Here is a 15,910-nt window from a genome sequence, read left to right as displayed (position 1 = left end):
ATGGACTTCAAACCAGTTTTGGATGATATATCGCCCAGCCCTAACACACATCCTGATCCACGATATATTGTCAGGTCAGAAACTAGGAAACCACTCTCATGATATGGACTTCAAACCAGTTTTGGATGATATCTGTGCCAGCCCTAGCTTACACCAAGGAGCAGAAATATGGGGAGGCACAGGGGGCGTGGCTTGCATGTGCACCCCTGCCCCTCATTTTAACCCTTGTGTATTAAATCATGTACCTGAAGAGGGCTAGATTTGGGCACGCGCTGTCGTTTTGAGGAGGTGCCCGCCCCCCACATCCCCGCCCCAGATTTATCACCGTGCTCACCGAATGTCCCTCCATGATGTCCCTCCAGAGGGGCGCGTCGTTGTCCCTCTCGGCGATCTCCAGCAGGTTGTCGAGCACCACTTGGCCAATGAGGTCGTGGCGGGAGAAGCGGTCGAAATCGTAGATGCTGAAGTGGAGCTTGCGTGAAGGCAGTTCGGCAAAGGGGACGTTGAAGTTAAAAGTTTCGTTGAAAATGGGGTTCAGCGTCTTGCGGTGCACCTTGGTCTGGAACTTCTTCTTGCGGTCAGGCAGCAGGTACATTTTCACGTAGGGGTCGGAGAAGCCGTTGGCGTCTTTGGCGGGCAGGTCCAAGGCCCGCAGAATCCTCACCACCAGCTGCTCGGTGCCGTAGGCGTAGCGCAGGGCAAAGCTGATCCGCCCGCAGCTCGCAGCCTCGCCTTTCTTGGAGTCCGACTCGCCCGAGCGCTGCTTGTATAACTCGGGCTTTATCTGCCCAATGCTAGTCACTTGTTCCACCTTCTCCTCCCCTACGTGGACTCCGGTGTCCGGGCTGCTCAACTGCTGTGTCACGGGGCGCGGCAGCGTATTGTACCTGGGGAGAAAGGGAGGGGAAAACATTGGCTTGCGTGACCGTATAGATTAGCCACCATGGGCCGATTCACTGGACAAATGGAGAATCTTCTGGGCCAAATTCAACGAAGGGGTCCTGCAAATGGAAGCCAGTGAAAAGACTTCCACTAGTGAAATAGGGTTCCCTCCTCCTCCTGCCACACCCCCAAATCACCTCTGCGAGGGTCAAGAGAAATTCCGACAGGCAGGCGTGAGGAGAGGGGACATTGTTCCATCAAGCAAGTATACGTGAAGGAGTGTCTCCACACCCATCGTTCAGCCCGGACACTGAGGTCCAGCTCCGAGGGCCTTCTGGCAGTTTCCTCACTGCGAGAAGTGAGGTTACAGGGAACCAGACAGAGGGCCTTCTCGGTGGTGGTGCCCACCCTGTGGAACGCCCTCCCATCAGACGTCAAAGAAATAAACAACTATCTGACTTTTATAAGACATCTGAAGGCAGCCCTGTTTAGGGAAGTTTTTAAATGTTTGATGTTTTATCATGTTTTTAATATTCTGTTGAGAGCCGCCCAGAGTGGCTGGGGAAACCCAGTGAGATGGACAGGGTATAAATATTATTATTATTATTATTATTATTATTATTATTATTATTATTATTATTTAAAATGCTTGTGCTTATGGAGGAATCTCCTCAACACTAAGTTGAATTCTGCCCTTGGCCAGGGAAGAAAAGCATCTGAGGAGAGAGATAGAGTGACTCCTCATTTTAGAGATCTTTTTGATTTGGTCATAATTTTTTTTAATGATTTTCACCCAATTTAACAAATTCAATTGCGTTTCATACAGTATTCCCTTATCATTTTGACATCCCATCCTTATTTCCATGCTGTTTCTGTTCCAAGCCCTTTTATCCACTGCCTTAAATAGAATACTTATTTCTATAATATATACCCTACATCGCATTCCTTTATTGTTCCTTTGCTTCTATTTCTGGACCTGCCTGCGATTTCATTTGACATTAACAATTTCTCAGATGGTCCAAAAAGATTTTAAAAGCAGCTGGTCTAGATTTCAGACACCTGGAAACACTATTTATTTTTGTTGTCCTCATAACAACCTTGTGGGTTGTCCCTACAATTTTCATTTTAGGGCTGAGGCGCAACGCCAAGGAATAAGAGCACGAGAAGAACCTGCTGAATCGAGCCAGAGGCCCATTGTAGTCCAACACCCTGCTCTCACAGTAGCCAGCCAGATAGATACCTGTGGGAAGCCCGAAAGCAAAGCCTGAACCTTGAGCACTAGAGCACTCTCTCCTCTTGTGATTTCCAGCAACTGGAATTCACAACTGGAATCTGCCTAATCCTCTTTTAAAGCCACCCGGGTTGGCGGCCATCACCGCCTCTTGTGGCAGTGAGTTCCACAGTTTCTGTGCCACATGGCAACTTTTCCAAAGAGTTCACAACGGAGGCAACACTTGAATCCTACTTGCCACACCATTCATTGCCCATTGAGCCTTGACTGTTGAATTCATGCCCCAAATCTGTTGGCAATTTAAGGTGGGTTTTCCCCTTTTAAAAACCCCCAGTATTCTTAGATAGCTGTTCAAAATGCAACTGCTTCGGGTGTTTTCCTGGTCAAGGGAAGGAAAAGCCTGGGCCTTAGTTAAGGGGTCTGTTACAATTCAACATACCAGGCCTCCCAGGTTCATGTCTTCAATGCATACATCACCCACCCTGGACCAGAAGGTCCCAGGGAAGGTTACACAGTAACAGGGACGCGGACTTATAAAAAATATTGGGGGGGGGGGGGCGGGAAAGCTCATGAATAATAAATAAGCTCATGAATATGCAAATAAAGTGGCTCCGGCCCTAAATAGGGCAAGCCACGCCCCCCAGCCAGCCGATTGGCTGGCTGGGAGGTGTGGCCAGTCGGGATTCCCCTGTTCTCGCGGGGGCTGAAACCGCCAGGAGGAAGGAAATTCCCCCCGGCAGTGCCTTGGCAGTGGCGGTGGTGCTGCGAAGCAGCGAGGCAGGAGCCCCCGCCCCCGGGGATTCCCTAATCTCGCGGGGGATGGCCGGGGCTCTCCGACTAGGGCGCGCGGCTGGCTGGCTGGCTGGCGAGGGAGCAGGTGGGGAGGAGGCGGGGGACGGCGGCGGCGCTCTGCTGGAAGGGCGCCCGAGATTATTGGGGGGGCTGAGCCCCCCCAAAATTTTTTTTGAGGGGGCTCGAGCCCCCTCAGGCCCCATGGAGTCTGCGCCTATGCACAGTAATAAACAATAAGAAACACAGTACAGGAAACAATCAAACCAACTAAAAACAACAGCACAAACAAAAGAAAATCAGTAAGATGAACAAAGATTCCCAAATGCTTAGGTTAAAAAACGTGCCCCTTCTTTGCAAGCCTTTCAAATATATGGAGAGTTGGTGCCATCTAAAAAGGTAAAGGTAAAGGGACCCCTGACCATTAGGTCCAGTCGTGGCCGACTCTGGGGTTGCAGCGCTCATCTCGCTTTACTGGCCGAGGGAGCCGGCGTACTGCTTCCGGGTCATGTGGCCAGCATGACTAAGCCGCTTCTGGTGAACCAGAGTGGCGCACGGAAACGCTGTTTACCTTCCCGCCGGAGCGGTACCTATTTATCTACTTGCACTTTGACATGCTTTCGAACTGCTAGGTTGGCAGGAGCAGGGACCGAGCAACGGGAGCTCACCCCGTCGCGGGGATTCGAACTGCCAACCTTCTGATCGGAAAGTCCTAGGCTCTGTGGTTTAACCCACAGCGCCACCCGCGTCTAAAAAGGTAGGGAGCCCCAAAGTCTGAGGTTTTCCCAGATTTTGTATCCAACTCTGCCGAACAGATCAGAGGGGCACACATCCCCTCAAATACATATCCCCACATCTTGCTTGGGGCCACCACTGAGAATGCCTTCGTCCTACAACTCCCAGCATCCCTAGCTGTTGGCCATACTGCTGAGTCGGATGGGAGTTGGCACCCAGCTTCTGGAGGGCTGCCCCTGCTCTCAGGCACTATGGGGAATTAAAATGGCGGCTGCCAGAGTGCTGTCCCCGATACTCAAGTAACCAATGCCGGAGAGAGCCTATACAAGAGCAATTCATTGGGCCCCTCAAACCTGGAGCTGCCCTTGCTTCATCATTAAGTGTTTGCTCTCCACAGAAATACCACACCCTGTCCATTTCTCCTCCACAACAACCTCCTGCAATGACAGGAGAACCATTTATTTCTTCAGCTACAAACTGGCTGAAAAGTCTTCCCAAATGGCTTGCAGTGACTTAAAACAAGGCTGTCTCTGCCCACAAACTAGAGGACATGGCACAAAAGGAGGAAGGATGGAACGGGAAAATAGCACTTCACCTCTACTAGAACGATGATCATGTGTCAAGACTTTCTCCTGGGGTGTGAAATGGAGTTTTGTACACACAGGCAAACATTCCCGCTAGGACTCTTAGGATTCCAGGTTCAGTCACAGCCCATTGAACTCAATCACTTGAAGGATCAATATGACACTTGAACCCAGGAATTCCAGCGGAGAAACCCTCAACTGAGGTGATCACAACAGATGTCAACCCAGTGGATGGAGTGCTCACTGCAAAAGCATTTCGGCTGTTAGATTCCCCCCACCACCATAAAGGAGAAGAATATTAACATTCTAAAGCGTTCATACTGTTACCTTTCCCTCTAGCCAGTTCATCTTCTGTAACCCGAGGGAAGTTCATTAGTCTTTGCTGATATTGTCTAAGGTTGCTTCAGTCTTTCCTACGTTTTTCACTAATTTGGTCTGCTCCTTAACCTTCTTTTCTTTCTTTGAAACAGTGGGAGTGGGGTGCTTTGCCAACTATGACTGGGGTTTGAGGTGAGAGGCCCCATTTCATCTGGATACAGAAAACGGGGGGGGGGGGCTGTTTTAATTGCCCTGATCGACAAGCTTATTTGAGGACTTGGTGCCATTTGCCTTGATAAGAACAGAATTTCACAGAAAAGTCCCAATAACTTCTTAAACCACCCATCCCTCTTTCATCCTTATGCCCACCGCCCCCGGCGGCCCTCCCACCTTCCCAACTCACCTGGGCGTGGGAGCCAAGCTTGCTACTTGCTGATGGGAGTGGGCGTTGGGCATGGTGCCTTCCTTGGTCTGGCCTTCCACGGGGAGGTCAGGGGAGGTCTGGCTGACCTTGAGATTGGCCTCGGGGTAGGAATCCATATCGAGGTAGGACCTTTCGGGCATCTCGGGACCCAGCTCCACCCTCTCGGCCAGGAGGTCCCCGAAAGGCGAATGGTGGAGGTGAGCATGGAGAGGGTGCTCCTTGCGTTGCGTCTGCGAAGAGGAGCCTTTGTCCCGCCAGGGGATCCAGCACAGCTTCCACGAGACAAAGAGGGAGACGCCCAGCAGCACGATCCCACAGAAGGTCACGATCACTGACAGCAGGCTCACCAGGATCTCTAGGGGAGAAAAGTGGAGGGGCAGATACCACGACGGGAGGTCAACGGCAGGGAGGTGGCTGCTGTAGGCGCCTGGCATCTCGGTCGCCGGCCCAGCTGCGTCCCCTCTCCTCTGCTGGACACTGTCCCCTACCCTGCCCAGGACACCTGAACTATTATCGTCAACGGCCGCAGGCCAGGGGGCTCTGCAGGTCAATGGCAGGGCTGCTTGTATGACTTGGTTGACACTATCAAGCCAGTGCTGGCCTCATGCAGCAACCGTCTCCAGCACCCTCTGGGGCCTCGTCTACTCAGGACGGAACAGCCCGGAACCTGGGCGATGTCACCAACTGCCAGTAGAGGCCTTGTGAATCTGATCCCTCCCGCACTGGCAGCCAAAAAGCAGGTAAACAAGAATAATTTTTACCAAGTAATTTTATTCAATACAGTGGTATCTCTGGTTAAGGACTTAATTCGTTCCGGAGGTCCGTCCTTAACCTGAAACTGTTCTTAACCTGAAGCACCACTTTAGCTAATGGAGTCTCCCGCTGCTGCCGCGCCACCGGAGCACGATTTCTGTTCTCATCCTGAAGCCAAGTTCTTAACCTGAGGTACTATTTCTGGGTTAGCGGAGTCTGTAACCTGAAGCGTATGTAACCTGAAGCATATGTAACCTGAAGCGTATGTAACCTGAGGTACCACTGTATTCACAGAGAGAGAGAGAGAGAGACGAAGGAATTCAATCTCCCAAAGATAATGGCGTTGCTCTGAGTAAAGTCCCACCCCCTCCATCTTTCCTATTCTACGTCACCCCTGCGGCGGCTAATCTGAGCTTTCTGCCTCAGAGCTCTCTGTTCTACTACTCTCAAGGCTCACATGATCCTGGGGGTGGGGGTCAGGAATGCTTTCTAAAGAAGACCCTCAGTCTGTCAGCTGTCTCTCCCCTGGTGCTGCTGCTTCATCCTGTTGTTCCTCTCCCAATATTCCCCAGCTTCTCCCCTCTGCAGCCTGTGAACTATGCCCTTCTGCAAACCACTGTTCTAAATCTATACTGTCCTCCTCATCTCGGTAAAGTTCAGGAAGGGGGTGGGATAGCAATCTCCACCTTTCCTCCTCAGTCCAGCCCCTGACACCCTGGCAGACAAATCCACATAACCCCTAATGATACTGTGAACCACCCCGAGATCTACGGATGAAGAACAGTATACAAATTTTAATAATAATAATAATATGCCTTTTCTGCAGGTTTTAATAGAAAAGATGCTTTGGGGGCCACTTGTCTCGAAATCGAAATCTCGAAATCGTACATATTAGGAAACTCAGCTTGCCAAGGGTGGAGTCTTAGGCAGCTCAGTTGGCTAGAGTGTGGTGAGGATAACACCAAGGTTGCAGGTTCGATCCCAGTACGGGACAACTGCATATTTCTGCATTTCAGGGGTTTGGACCAGATGGTCGAATTCTATGAATCTAAGCACAAGAGGGAGGTATCATTGGGCTACGGGGAAACCCACCCCCCAAGCTGTGAAAATAGTAATGATGATAGTAATAAATTAGGGTGATGGGGGGAGAGACCCGAAACAGTCTACTGAGGACTGAGCATGCTCGATGGCCACAGGGCCATCTGCTGAGGGAAGAAAACGGATGGAAGACAATGGAATGGAGTCCCCTGGAAAACAGAAATGGCTCACTGGCTGGCACCTTGAACAAAAGGTCTCTCTTGTATATCCAGCCTTCCAGATTTCTCCATTGCTAAAATATGCCAAGACTGCCTCCCATTAAATCCCACTCTTGCAAGAGACAGCCAGCACAACCCGTGCCCTAATAAATACCCCAGCAACAAAAGTTTAAACAAAAAACCTCCAGAATTTTATTTTAAAAAATCGAATTGGAGGTAATTTGTGTTTTTGCAACAGGAGTTGACATGTTTACACTTCTCAATTCAAAGCATTTGTCCCCACCCCACCACCCACGGGGTTTTTTTTTGCTCCAGCAAAAGCAGTGAGGACTGGAAGCCTGATTGTTTTAAAATACAATTGCCAGGATCCTACAGATCCTGTCAAGACTGCATCTTCACATTTGGTTGGTAAACACGGATCACCTGACACACCATTTGCCTGAGTGCCAGCATCAACACTGAAAATCTGATATTACCCTAACAGTCCCTGTGCCTTCCCCCTCACCTTCATGGACTCCTGCCTACGCCTAGGCCACGATTCTTCCTCCTGCTGAGATCCTTCCCCTAGATATGGGCCATATCCTCCCCTACCTCTAGGCTCCTCACCTGAGTTGATGGGACCCACATGGCCTGTCAGTTCCTGACACTTCTCGCGTTCCTGGGCAGCGCATGTGTTGGAACACAGCACATGAAGAAGCTCCATTGCCCTGCGGTGTCTGTCTTCATCATAATCTCCCGACATGATGCCTGAAGACAGGACAGAAAACATATTTTTCAGCATATATTTAAGGAGGGAGGGGGAAAAACCAAGGTCATGCAAGCCTTTGGGGCCACGGTTACCTCAGAACCAAAGTTCAATGTGGCTACTTTTCAGCGCGACACTGATTCCCAATGCTCACGGAAGTGGGTTCACAAGAGGCTACTGCCTATAAGGTCCTGGGTTCATTCCCCAGCGTCCCCTGGTAAACAAATCAGGTATGCAGGTAGGGGAAAAGGATTCTCTGCTTGAGGCCTTGGACAGTGGCTGCCAGTCAGAGTGGACATCACTAGTCTGGCCTGGAATAAGGCCAGCTCCCTGTGTTCCTAGAAATGTGTCCTATGTCTGCTCATTATTTGGGGGCAACTGGGCTGCCCATTGGGGTTCTGCCCTCTTCCGCATTCGCCTTCAGCATGCCCTCAGCTTCACTTCCCCAGCAGAAGAGGAAAAGGGAAGCCTCGTCCATTGATGTGACAAAACCGTCACCCCTTAGAACAGGCTTCCTCAGCCTCGGCCCTCCAGATCTTTTTTGGCCTACAACTCCCATGATCCCTAGCTAGTAGAACCAGTGGTCAGGGATGATGGGAATTGTGGTCTCAAAATATCTGGAGGGCCGAGGTTGAGGAAGCCTGCCTTGGAATAAGCCGTCCTGGGCCTCTGTTTACCTTGTGGGGAGACCAGCTTTGGTCCTCCCCACCTAAAAAACCTGCCCAATTTCCTACAGGCCTACTTGGCATGCCAACTTACTTTACCCAGAAAAGCAGTACCGTATAAAGGTTAGAGCAGTGACAGGGCAGTTTCCCTGTATAGGGAAGTTTTAAATGTTTTATTATGCTTTTGTATATGCTGGAAGCTGCCCAGAGTGGCTGGGGCAACCCAGTCAGATGGGTGAGGCATAAATAATAAAACTGTTGTTGTTATTGTTGTTATTTCTTTCTGCCAAAGGCCATGGGGATAATTTGTGGGGGGCTGCACAGAAGCGGGGTGTAAACCTCCTTTTTCTCTGCCATCTCATTCTTGCTCTTTTGTTTCTGCTACCCATTTAACCCCTCTGTTTTACCTCCATGAAATTAAGCCAAAATATATATGGGCAGACCCAGGTCCAAGCAGCTCGGTGGGGTCTCAGCCATGCTAACTGGGTGACCTTGGGCAAGCCGCTATGGGTCAATCTTTCTCAGCCTAGCCTACCTCACAAGGGTGTTGCGAGGATAAAATGGGAGACGCACGTGTGCCACCTTTGAGTTCCCCGGAGGAAAGGGTGGGCTGTAAATGGATTTTCTACGTGACGTCCCCTCAGGAAAACTATTGGGGGGGCAATTAGATTTGCAGCATATGAACCTCACCCCTTCCCGCAAACACCCCATTTTCCTTTTGAGCCAGGGTGTACATTGTATACGGTGAAGGGAATGTGGAGCAGTCTAGATTGAAAGGCTTCTCCTCCAGTAACCCCTGACAGAAGCGTCAAATGCAGTCAGCCTGTGTTCTGTTTATTCCAGGCAGAAAATAGAAAGGCAGGCAGACAAGGGCAGACAGCAGGAGAAGCAACATGACCTTTTTTCAGGGTAATAGGCATTTATAGGAAGGGCTTCTGGTTTCCTGACCGATCCATGCTTGGGATTCCCCATTTCAGAGAATTGCAGAAGGGAGACCAGGAGCCAAACTGGGCCTTAACCAGGGAAATGAGCTCGATTCTCTTGTAACGTTAACGTGTCTGCATGGGGGCCACATTTGCAAAGCAGAATCAGTTTTTAGATCTCAGTCCCTCCCAGGCAGCCTTGGCAAACCTGCTCTCGCTAGACGTTTGGGGGAGGCATTTCCTATAGGTAAGTTCGACTTGATGGGCTCTCCTCAGCCAGATGGGGCACTGAGGTGAAACACAGTCAACAAGGCATATAAAATGGAGAGCATGTTAGGCCCTTCCAAAAGGGACATGGCCAGTTGCTAAGGAAGCAAAGGAGTTTAATGGTGGATTTTGGATATAATGGAGATGTAAAAGATTTGGATTATTATAAAAGATGCAGGAGGAAATGACTAAAAACAGGACCCACAAAAGGGAGGAGGGAAGATTATTTGGAATCTTGTTTTTATGATGTATGTTGGATATGTGATTGCAAAACTTTAATTTGAAAAACTAGATAAATAAATGTATAAAGAAGGGGAGAAGCATAGGATTCGCTAAACATCACTTCCTGTTCCCCAACCGCTGCTGTTTTGTGGTTCAGGTATCGAACTCAAGACGCAAGGGAGAAACGTGCTAAGAGGAAGGCACGCTTGGCAAATCCACACCGTGATCAACTCCTGCCCAGAAACCAATGTCCCCACTGTGGAAGGACGTGTGGATCCAGAATTGGCCTCCACAGTCACTTACGGACTCACTGTTAAAACCGTGTTTATGGAAGACAATCTTACTCGGCTACGGGGGATCGTGAAAGAAAGAAAGAAAGAAAGAAAGAAAGAAAGAAAGAAAGGGAGGGAGATTGGCCCTGGAGGGTGAATGCCAATGGCTGCCCCACATCCCAGGACCGTGTGTGGAGCTGATGGACATCACGTTGAGGAAAGACAGTGGAACATTTCCCTACAGATACAGGCCTACGAGCTTTCCCTCAAGGTTAGATCACCACTGGATCTAATTTTAAGGATTAAAAACAGCTGTTTCAGTACTTCTGGTCTCATAAGTGCAGTTGGTGTCTATGCACATTTTTTTCTTTGCTTTGAAGAGCGCAAGATGACTGGCAGGTCCCTACCCACCAAGGAACTTACAATCAAACATTCAGCACAGGGGGAAAGAGGGAAATAAAGAGATGGGAGGCAGGAACCGCCCTTTTGGAAAATGAACGTTGGTGCTCTGCGCTCTCACCTGGTCAGCAAACTGGTTCAGGGGGTGGCTGTCAGGTTGCTTCCGTGTTGCCGGATCCAGGATGCCAACCGGTCCAGGTCAATGCCAGCAAGACGCCAATACCAAGTCCCTGGGGATCCGAGTCCACGTGGAAGCAGCTGCAAGCCGGAAGCAGGGCACCCAATCTGCCATCCGGCGAGCTGCTGGGTCCATGGGTCGCCAAGTGGGGAAGCGGCAGGGTGAGAGGGGTAGCGCCCTCTGCTGGATGCACGAGGGAACAATCTGCAGAGGCGAAGAGGGTCAGTAGTCCTGGCCGGCTTTGCTATGCCTGGGTGGCGTGCCCAACCCCCAGCTGTCCCTGGGGGGCTTCTTCATGGCGGGAGGGGGCTGTTGTCTTAAGTCCTTGGCGAAATTGCACCGCTGCAGTTGCCACCCTCTTTAGTTCCGTAGGCACCTGCATGGATACAAAGGCTAGTTATTTGGGGTGGGCTCATTCCCACCTCCTGTTGCTCCCATTCTTCCCCTGACCACCCCCAGCCACATCACTTGGAACAGAGCGTATGGATCTCTAGCACCCCCACCACCCAAACATCCTTTTTGTAAGCCCAAAGACAGCTGCTTCTGTCAGTTTGCATTTCTTAGTACAGAAAGTATTGATCTGATGTGTAGAGATCTTTCCTATTCTACTTAATACAATAAGGTTCAAGAAGGTTCTATGTGAAAGAAGCAGGAAGGTTTTTGTTGTTTGGGTTATTTCCTTCTGGGAAGCTTACAGCTGGTTTAAACTCGTTCTGTTATCTTTCTGTCAAGGTCATGCTGACTATAATAGGGAGGCCAGAAGGAGCCCGAGTTTCACTTATTTTCTCTTTTCCGTCTCTTTGTTCTAGTCTGGTGTTCTGTATGCTATAATGCAGGGGTCTGCAACCTTTAAGACAAAAAGAGCCACTTGGACCCGTTTCCGAAGGGAAAAAACCCTGGGAGCCGCAAAACCATTGCGATATTTAAAACAAATATATCTCCAGAGCCGCGATCTGACAGCGGGCGGGAAGGTGACGTTGGGACTAACGCACGCACCGCCCCCATGCGACGTCACAGCCAGTACAGCGCCTGCCACAGTAGGGAGTGTCGGGGCACACAATGCGCCTCCTCCCCTCGCTAGTATCCGCCCCAGAGCCGCGGCAAAGGTGTAAAAGAGCCACATGCGGCTCCGGAGCCGCGGGTTGCAGACCCCTGCTATAGTGTTAAGGTTTGGCCTTATTATAAGTATTGCAAGTTTCATTGTAAGTGCTGCAACTGGATTTTTCACAGACTGTGCCAATCCTGAATGTGTTGGATCCGTGACCATTATGCTCATTTGCCTTCAGTAAAGCTCTGCTGGATGAAATACAATTGCCTTTGGTCTATGTTCTAAAACTCAGCATCGTGTTTAAGTTTCTTCCTCTGCTGGCGCTGGCAAGTCATCTTCTTCCAACAGGCTGAAAACAAGAATAGTGGAAGCCAGGACACCCGGGTTTCTTGAGAGCTATCTGGTGGGATTGGGCAGTCGTAGAGTAGGAGAAATCCAAATTCTAGGGCTGGGAATTGGTTATGCCAGGATTCTCACGAAAGAAACATTGTTTTATGTGGTGCCATGGGCACAATGGTGCCCTTGAAGTCTTCTCCTGGTGCCCACAAAGTCTCTGAGCCTACCCCCACGCCCTTCACTGCCCCCCTGGCGATCAGATAGGGAAGATGCTTACGTTTTTCATCATCAAGTTGAAGGAGGAAGTTAGAGGAGTGCCATTCTTTCCCACTTCCTCTTTCAGCTAGATGTGCTTTTCGAGGCTAGCATCGATATACCTCAGCCAGTACAGCACATTACTCTTGATCCCAGGGTTCTGGGTTCGAGTTCCACACTGGGTGAAAGATTCCTGACCCTCGTGGCCCCCTCCAACTCTACAAATCCATGGTTCTACCATCCACCTTTTAACCAGATCCCTTGGAAAAGCAAAGTGCGCACACATTTTCTCCCTTTCTGTCTCTCGAGGAGGCAGCGGGTATGTGTGTTACGGGTTTCATTTGTGGGAAGGAGAAAGGAAACGATCAGAAGGGGAGGCACCTACAGCTCTCGCTCAAAAACTGGAGCATATTCATGGGCCTAAAAAAAACGCCGGCAACATTTTAGAAGAATTAAGAGGTGGCAGTTGCTAAAAGGCATGAATGCCCAGATTCTCTAAGCCAAGAGTGTGATCAGGGCTAAGTACACACAAGACTTGGGGCCCGCTTCCAAGATATAGGCTGCATACACACTGTAGCCTTAAGACACGTTCAAAGCCCATTATTTCCCTCAAAGAATTCTGGGAATTGTAGTTTGCCCCTCACGGAGTCACAATTCCCAGCAACTCTCAACAGATGACAGTGCCCATAATTCTTTGAGGGCAGAGAATGTGCTGTGAATGTTCTTTAAAGGTGAGTGGGCAGCTATAGGGTTGTAACCGTCAGTCAAGCTCAGAGCAGGCCCCCTGGAATTAATGGAAGCTGCAGACTTGGATCCTTTTGGGTTCCACCCAGGTTTACTATGAGTAGGACTTGGCTGGATACAGTCCATCCATTTATATAGGTGCAGAGATTCCAAGGGGGAAGACAACTTAAGTTCTCACCGTCAAAGATTACTCTATTACATTACTAAGTGCCAGCAGCATTTTCTGGGCTCGCTGTATGTTAACTGGAACTTCTGCCCCACCTGCGATCTATCAGCAAGAGCTGCTGCTTAGGTACATATTAGAATTAAAAATTGAAAGTCTTGTGGAACCTCTAATGCGACTTCTCTCCCTCACATACTCACAGGCACCCATTTTCCCTTTCCACCCTGTCCAGCACTTGCAGGTAAAAGAAAAGGTAAAGGACTCCTGGACGGTTAAGTCCAGTCAAAGGCGACTCTGGGGTTGCGGCGCTCATCTCGCTTTCAGGCTGAGGGAGCTGGCGTTTGTCCATAGACAGCTTTCCAGCTCATGTGGCCAGCATGACTAAACCGCTTCTGGCGCAATGGAACACCGTAACAGAAACCAGAGTGCATAGAAACGCTGTTTACCTTCCCACCGGAGCGGTACCTAATTATCTACTAGCACTTGCATGCTTTCGAACTGCTAGGTTGGCAGGAGCTGGGACAGAGCAACGGGAGCTCACCCCGTCGCAGGGATTTGAACCACTGACCTTCTGATCGGCAAGCCCAAGAGACTCAGTGGTTTAGACCACAGTGCCACCCGCATCTTCCACTGCTTGCAAGTCACCTGTTGCCCATCAATACCATCCATGCGGGATGCCAGGCAACCACAGATCAACACAATCGGAGCCATGACTGAAAAGTCAGTGAAGATGGCGGGTGGCCTGGAACCCTGACCAGCAGGGCATTTTACACTGTGCTGGACCAGCCCGTACCCAAAGCGCAAATAAATAAGTAAATAAATATTGGGGGTGGGGAAGAGAGAGATGGGGCTAAAACACACACACACACAAGAGGTTAGCTCTCCCCTAGGCCACCCGCTATCAACACCCCTGGGTGTGATGTAGCGGATTCAGGCGAGGGAATCCGAGACGCCCTACAGGTGCGAGGAATGGGGTATATTATGCACCTGCTGATAATCTGTGCCACTGTGCTCTTGCGTAAAAACGTGGGGGTCTCCCCCAAATATAAATTCCATCACAGAATTCCCTGCCTTTACAGACTGAGGAACAGTGTGTGTGTGTGGCCTAATTAGAGACTGGAAGGTTGGAAACCACAATGGTTTTTGTGTGCAAGAGAAAGAGAGAACACAAACCCATTTTTCTCATTCTCCACCTTTGTCCCTTTTCTATAAAGGAAGACGCCAACACAGGGCTAACCATGGGAGACTCCTTTTCTCCAGGAGAATAGTGAGTCATGAGGGTGGGGATATGATATCCAGGTCCTCAGCTTTCCCCCACCCCGCCAATACTGCTGCAGCTTCTTCCGCTGCATCTCTGCTGGAGTCGCCAGCGTCCGCTCCTGCCCAGAATAACAAGTACCAAGGGCTGGGTGATGATAGTACAGCATATCCCCCCCTTGCTCCCCCGCCTCCCCAGCCTTTACAGCTGTGATCTCAATCTTTCTCGCTCACCTCTCATCCTCGGCCCTCGGCCTGCCTCGCCCACACAACCAGACCAAAATCACCCCCGTGCAACCCCAATCCTTGGCAGCTCCTGTTCCACCCCCAAAACAGCCGGTTCTTCTTTCCATACTGCTGCCACCATTTATAAACATTTCTTTTCAAAAAGGCAGGTAAACATGACAGCGTTTCGACCGGGTGGCGGGGGCTGAGGCGAGAAAGAAAGGCACATGTCTGGCAACAGCCTTGCCCTCGGCAGGCCCCAAATTAGCAGGTTTCACCCATTTCATTATCTCACCCCCTGTCCTCTCGGTTTTCCCAGGATCGTCTAAAATCATTAATAATTATTTTTGGCATCCTTATCAGACAGACCTGGGGTCTCCCCCCATGCCCCTTCCTGCCTCCCTCAATTTATTTCTTGCTCTCCTGCCCAGCTAAGTAGCTACCTCTGGGCCAAAGCTAATCTAATTATTATTGTTGTTGATAATATCTTCCTGTCTAGCCTCCCAGCCTTATCTACAGGATTTCTGCTACTACACATGCACCTTTCGCACCGTCCCCGGTCGAACGGCTAATTGCCACACATCTTCACCATCTCCACCCTCCCACTTTCCCTCAGATCATCCCACCACCCTGCAACACCCTGCTTTGCCACCCGAGCCTTCATTTATCAGCTCCAGAAGGAATCACTCAGCTACGGGGAGGAGGAGATGGGGAAGAACAGATCCCAAAGGCCTCTGGGGTGAAAGCGCATCCCTGCTCCCAAATCTCTCCGAAGCAAACCGCCCCAAAATGTTGGGTTCTTCACAGGCCTCCTCGCTTAGGAGACACCCTAAACCTTTCCCTTCGCCATGTGGAAGTGAGTGTCAGGGCGGGTGTCGGTGTAAGGTCAGCAGTAACTCACAAGGTGTTGGCGAAGAGTTAACTCTTTATTCAAAGAAACAAAAAGCAGCTCAGGCCGAGTGAGTAGATCTTGCTCCAATGTGGCAGCTGTGAGGACTGCCTTCCCACAGTTGCCCAAGTCTCCTTCTCTCCAAGCAACCTGAGGCTCCTTCATCTTGTCTCTCTTTACTCCGCCCTCTTCATTCCTCTTTGGGTTCTTGGAGACAGGGGAGCAGGGAGCTGGGTGCCACAAGAGGAGGAGACCCCCAACTTCTTAAGCAACCTGCCTCCGCTCTGCCTCTTGACTCCTCTCCAGCCTCTGCTCCTGCCTCTGGTTCTGGACTGCTCTCTGCCACCACT

At 50.3% G+C, this 15,910-nt stretch overlaps 1 protein-coding gene across 4 annotated transcripts in view; it reads right to left on the bottom strand.

The window, feature by feature from the left end:
* Positions 1-15,910, bottom strand: part of SYT3 (synaptotagmin 3) — a 56,305-nt gene that overhangs the window by 25,180 nt on the left and 15,215 nt on the right. For 3 of the 4 annotated variants that reach the window (XM_081166529.1, XM_081166530.1, XM_081166531.1), the window contains exons 2-5: positions 10,587-11,019; positions 7,579-7,719; positions 4,943-5,318; positions 335-887 (exon numbers count right to left, since the gene is read on the bottom strand). In XM_081166529.1, coding sequence (XP_081022655.1) covers positions 335-887; positions 4,943-5,318; positions 7,579-7,714 — 1,065 coding nt within the window. In that variant the 5' untranslated portion in view covers positions 7,715-7,719; positions 10,587-11,019. Of the gene's footprint in view, positions 1-334; positions 888-4,942; positions 5,319-7,578; positions 7,720-7,812; positions 8,078-10,586; positions 11,020-15,910 lie in introns of those variants that run through there. The other variant, XM_081166532.1, reaches the window with a different exon arrangement.

Source organism: Podarcis bocagei, assembly GCF_964188305.1.
Source record: "Podarcis bocagei genome assembly, chromosome: 13".
In the NCBI taxonomy this organism is placed as follows: domain Eukaryota; kingdom Metazoa; phylum Chordata; class Lepidosauria; order Squamata; family Lacertidae; genus Podarcis; species Podarcis bocagei.
The sequence above is the reverse complement of the archived record's forward strand: the minus strand, read 5'-3'. Positions and strand labels throughout refer to the sequence as shown.